At 39.0% G+C, this 5,885-nt stretch overlaps 1 protein-coding gene across 2 annotated transcripts; it reads right to left on the minus strand.

The window, feature by feature from the left end:
* Positions 1 to 736: 736 nt before the first annotated feature.
* On the minus strand, positions 737 to 5,697 carry GPATCH11 (G patch domain containing 11). 2 transcript variants are annotated; one of them, XM_010136960.1, is made up of 9 exons: positions 5,593 to 5,697; positions 5,478 to 5,510; positions 5,140 to 5,333; positions 4,143 to 4,184; positions 3,943 to 4,063; positions 3,114 to 3,204; positions 1,864 to 1,968; positions 1,319 to 1,400; positions 747 to 802 (listed from the first exon to the last, which is right to left on the minus strand). In XM_010136960.1, the coding sequence occupies exons 1-9, from the start codon at positions 5,631 to 5,633 to the stop codon at positions 747 to 749; spliced, it is 765 nt and encodes a 254-aa protein (XP_010135262.1). In that variant the 5' UTR covers positions 5,634 to 5,697. The 2 variants fall into 2 exon arrangements, with proteins under 2 accessions (XP_010135263.1, XP_010135262.1); XM_010136961.1 differs by lacking the exons at positions 1,319 to 1,400; positions 1,864 to 1,968 and having other exon boundaries at positions 737 to 802.
* Positions 5,698 to 5,885: the final 188 nt, after the last annotated feature.

Below are 5,885 nucleotides of genomic sequence, written 5' to 3' on the forward strand. Positions count from 1 at the left end.
GATGAACTTTGGCTCAGTATCTTTTACAGTTCTTGGACAGAGCACCCATAATACCAGTACCTTCTTCCTGTTAAGTAATATTGAGCTTGTCTCAGTAGTTTTTGATACTTTTTGGGGGGGAGTATTTTTATACTTCAGCAGTACCCTTCTATTAGTGACTGTTTACAGGAACAACTGCGGTTCACTAAAAATTAAATGTCTATTAAAATGTGGGCTTTTTTATATAAAACACAACATACGTAAAATACGCACCTTTATATACAACAGAACATTGGTTTAAATAACGTCACTGTAATGTTTCACAATCTTTTTCCCCCCTGTTAGCTCTAAGGTAGTAAGGAAAAAAAAAAACAAACCAGGCTGATGTTTAGTCATTTCTGTAAAGATGAAAAAAACCTGTTTATCACATTATACTACAGAATAACTAGCCAACATTCATACCCTTACTCAAATCTGAATGTTACTGTCAGCTGACCTTGTTCAGTGGGGCAGAAGCAAAGACTGGGGAAGGCTTAACCGACCTCTCACTTATGGTAGTTCAATTATAAATGCAAAGTTTTGATTCCTATTAAATTGTGCATCAAGCAGAAAATCCATTAAGATGCTTCAGAAATGTGAGTTTAACCTGTCAACGTTACTATTCTGCGTATTTTGGTGTGAATTCTTCAGTATGGCACAGCTCGGAACCTTCTAAAAGATACTGTAAACTATACATACTTATCTAGGACTTCTTCCTTTAAAAGGCTTTAGTCATGATCTGCAGCACTGTCTCCAGGGCAGTTTGATGATAAATCTTCAGAGTCTACAGAATAAGCAGAGAAAAAGTGAGTAATTCCAGCTCAGAGGAAGGAAAAAAAGACCCTGCTAAAATTATTTGGTAAGAATTCATGTAAAGCAGATTAAATAGAATTCAAGAAGGTTTGCAATTGCTAATTCTAACCTTTAATTTAAAACAATGAACACAAATTTTAACCTCCTTGGTGCAGTGAAACTGTATAGTGTTCTAACGGTTCCAAAAACACCTTTTGCAACTTTTTATGGTATTAGTTGTTTTAATATCTGAATTTTGTTTTCTCAAAACAAAATTAACATGAATACTAATTCAAATAAATGCCGGTATGGTTGGTTGGCTTTTGTGCATGTAAACACCTAAAAACTGGCTTATAACCAAAACATAGAAAGCTTTCTGCAAAAATCATCAGCCTGGAAAGAAAATTTGCTATTTAAAGAGTGCAATAAGGGAAACGTAAAGGATATACTGTCCTATTTGAGTCTAGCTGCATAAGCAAAGTAGAACACAAGACAGGTTTACTCTCACCTTCATAGGTTGTTCCACACCAAATGCAATAGAAGTATTCTTCTCTTAGATAGGCAGTCAGGATGCGTAGCTTTTCTGATACCTAGAGATACGTACAGGCATGCGATGATCTGGGGCTCACATGACATGAAACAGTTTGAGGTACTAGCTTTGCTGAAATAGGTTGCTTAACCTTTTGCTATGGGAAAAGCTACACAATGCTTTAGCTCAGAAGGGCATTTCCCAAATTTGTAGCATATGGCGCAGCAATTCATGATCTCCGGAAAGTAAATGGAAATGGATATTGTTTTGCTCATCCTTCTTTCCAGTTAAGAAACCTGCACTGAAGAGTGTGCTAAAAATATTACCTAGCTACCTTAGTTTCAGTACATGACATATTTGATGGAATTTTTCACACCTGATCTGTGCAAATCAAACACATGGCTAACAGCTTCAAAAGAGATGAGCAATACATCAGTTGTTTCATGGTTTATACTTATTAAGTATACATACATACTTTTAAAAGGAACATTAAATTTAATTCTGAATCAATTTACAGAGCTTACACTTAAGTCAGAGCTTGTGCATTCAACTTCCTCGTCTTCCTCATTCTTTCTGTCTTCCTTTTCAGGTTCTAGCCAATACCAAGACTCCTTGGGAACATCGATATCCTTAAATAATGCAGGATTTAAATGAATATTATCTGCCTTCACAGGTTTTCTTGTAAGATGTTGGATAAAAACAATTATAATAGGTGAGATGTTGGGTTTTAAAGCTTTCAAGTATAGTATAACCAAGAATTACTGTAGTGGGAAACCAAGCAGAAGAAGCATTATTCACTTTTTTTAAAACAAGTAAATGCATGCTAATGTTAAATTCTATTCCATCTACGTTCAGTATGTGTAAGGCTACCCAGCAACACAATCTCATACCAAGGCTGTGAACAGATAGATAGCCTTTTTTATCATTTGAAGACATGCTGGCCCCCAGGTTATTTTACCACAAGATCACACTGTGCTCCCTAATCCACCTCAGGTAAAGTTAAAGGAAGAAGATTCAACAAAGATGATCTAAGCTATTTCAGCTGACTTCATCTGAAGCAGACTAAGGAGTATCAAACCATCTCAGCAGAACTTGTGAGGCAGTATTAACCTCAGGTTAATAAAGAAAAATACTTGGAAATTTTCAAGTGGAAAAAAATGTGCAGTTGTTCACTGTTATCACCCATGTTATTCCCTGCAGGTGGAAGGTACTTGGTTTTATGTTTTTTTCTTTAAATGCTTCTTTGGTGAATCTGCGGATTCCCTCAATGGAATGGGAATCCCATCCTTGGAGATATTTAAGAGCTGTTTGAACGTGGTCCTGGACAACCTGCTTTAGGTGACCCTGCTTGTGTAGGAGGGTTGAGGAAGATGACCTCCAGAGTCCTTTCCAATGTCAACCATTTTGCGGTGACGTTCCTCCCTCACTTGAGGCAAACGGCATTGTCATTTAAGATGGCCTGACATTGGCTACTGGAAGATAGGCAGACAGCTCCAAAATAACCACAAGAATGCAGGAGCAAAAAAAAGGTGAGCTCTGATGACAGAATTTAACATGGGTCTTCACATAAGTTACATCTAGGTTCAAATATATTAATGGTACAAACATATACTTGGAAATATTTTAAGAGGACTTAAGCTGCCAAACATCAAGACTTTAGGCTAATTATTACACAGTTTTAGAGAACTTCCAAGAACTGAATCACTGCTTTGTTTGTAGCCAGTATCTCTAATTTATAAGCCTTCCTTCCAACCCTCAAAAATACAGGTCTCACTTTTTGCATATCTAATTGCTGGCAGGCCTTCTGGCTTTTTCGGAGGTCCCCTTCCATCTTACGTTCTTCCTGTTTGCTTTTGAATCTTATTCTGTTAAGAAAAACGAAACAGCTAAAATAAGCAGGTTGACAAAACAGTGAGATGCATTATAGTCGACAGCTTTTCTGAAACAGGAAATCTAAGATTCTAGTCCTGCTACTTCTCTCGGAGCAGGACAACACTGAAATTAAGAAGTTCTTCTGACATTGGTTCTGTGGGAGCACGCACACTTCTTGGGAATTACACCTTGAAGACAGTGCGTTCTTGATCACACTACACTGAATGCTGTTTCTTCATTGGGTTTTTGTAAGATATGAAAAAGTGGTTCACTAAATGTCTGCAAAAGGTATAGTTCTCCCCAGGCTTTCTGTTGCCACGTGTAACAAGAAAATTAGGAGAAAATAAGAAAACCCAATAAAACCAAAACAAATTTACTCCGATTTTTAAAACCATTGTAGCAACATGGCTCAGGATTATCAGTGGATTTTATATGGAAAAAGATGCCATGGTTCTCTGATTTAAGAAGTTGCAAATGACTTGAGAAAAGTTAGTATGTATACTGTTTGCACTGTTAACATTTACAAAAATAAACGATGCAGCACACACTTTCAGCATTAGAGTATTCATCTGCTTTTGCTTTAGAACCAAAAAACAATTACTCTATTTCAACTCTTATCCCTCCTTCAAAATACTCCAGAATTGTAACGTATTAAAAGACTAACCAAACTTAAAAGCATAAAAAGAATTGTTGTGTAGACACTGCTTGGAATATCAATTACATCTTTTTACCTGAACTCATCTGCAACTTGTTCATTTGATTGTTTTTTCATACGGAGTTTTTGTCTATAATTTTCCAGTTTTTCTTCAGCTTTTCTCTTCTTTAATTCCTCGTGACCAAGCCCACTTCTGCCTATGTAAGTTCAAAAGATGAGCGTAAGCAGCTGAGAAGCACTGATATCCAACTAAGTAAATTAGGAAGTATTACAAACCTGTTTTTATGTTCAATGGAATAGGTTCAACAATGCCTTCTCCTGTGATGGAAAAAAAATAGATCAATTTAAGAAATCAGGTCCTTCTCAAACTATGATTTGTGCGGTATATTTAAAGAGGCAAACTCTTTTTGCCATTACATATGTAAATTTTCTTGTGATTTTGTTGCTTGGAAGTTGAAAAATCCCAAATCGAATCTACGTTTTGTATATTACAAATGACCCAGCTGACCTGGAACTCCCTCCCTTTTTTGGCTTGCGTGCTGGATTGCTATATACTTTTTCCAGGACTCTAACCAACTGAAAGAAAATGGTGTTGACTTGACAGGTATAATGTATCTGTGATGAAGACTGCTTTGTAGATTTGCCTTCTGTAGCATTTTCCCTTGTAGAGTCTCACAACTTGACAAAGGTGAGGAAGAATCTGCCTGGGCCAGTTAATTTGCCAGTTGTCTCCTAGAGACACACTGAACTAGCACTGCAATTATAGATGGTTTGTTTTACTCATTTTACTTCATCTGTTAAGGCTTCATAAGGGTAGGCCAGTATGCACCATTTCTTCTTCATAATCCCACTGTAAATTCAAAGAGAGGGCCTGACTTTTTTTGGAACACTGTTATTTAGAATATATTATTCTAAAAGCTCCCTTACTGGATAGTATTAGCTTTGCAAGACCACCAAAACATCCTTAATGCAGTTCCTGTAGACATGCATGTATGGAAGTGCATTTACCGACCAGCAAGTACAGCTGCTTCCCTCACACCTCTTGATAATCTGTACCAATTTTACTTCAGCTGTTCGAGATTTGCTCTCATCTTTTTTTCCTGCCACAACAGAGTCACAGTTCTGTAACGCCAGGGCTCTCAGAGAGACAGTTACTGACCCTGACTACAAATGAAGTGGCAGCTACAGCCTTTAGAACACAGTGGTGATGTATTCCGTGAAACAGTGGTACACCCGAACACAGGCACGCACTTCCAGACAGTGGCCGGCTTACCGCTTTTGCCAAGGGCCTGGCCGCTCTTGTAGCCCATCTTCTGGAGCAAAGCAAAGCCTTTGTTCTCATTGCCCAGAGCACTTTTCAATACCAAGTCACGTCTCTCTTTTTCTTCCTCTTTTATACTCTTTTGTCTGTTCTTCTCATTGGCTTCTTTTTGCTTTTCTTCTTTCTGAATAGCTTCCTTCACCCGCCTCACCATCGGCCAGCCTCGCCTTACCTACTGCCTAAGAGTTAATAATTCCTTTTTAGAAATTATTTTACGTGTTTGCAGTCACTTAAGAGAGAAAAAAAGAGCCACCTACTTACTTAATAAATGAATCAGACATTCCCCCCGCCTCACCATCGGCAAGCCTGGCCTTACATCCTGCCTAAGAGTTAATAATTCCTTTTTAGAAATTATTTTACGTGTTTGCAGTCACTTAAGAGAGAAAAAAAGAGCCACCTACTTACTTAATAAATGAATCAGACATGTAGTCTTCCTCTTCCTCCATGTTTAGCACAGATGCCCTGCTCCGACCCCTTCCCTAGAAATGCCGTCGAGCCGCTTCATCCCGCATCTCCCCGGCGGGTCACCTGCAACGCACAACTCGCTTTCCAACGGAGAATCCCCTGCCGCTCAGGGCCGCCGCGCTCGCTGCGCGCCCGGAGGCTGAAGGCCGAAAACACGGGAACCCTGCGAGGCCCAAGCTGGGCCGCCCACCCTCCCCCGGCGCGTTGTTCGGGGCTCCGCGACCGCCTCCCGC

This window comes from Buceros rhinoceros, unplaced genomic scaffold, assembly GCF_000710305.1.
Source record: "Buceros rhinoceros silvestris isolate BGI_N320 unplaced genomic scaffold, ASM71030v1 scaffold37805, whole genome shotgun sequence".
Taxonomy (NCBI): Eukaryota; Metazoa; Chordata; class Aves; order Bucerotiformes; family Bucerotidae; genus Buceros; species Buceros rhinoceros.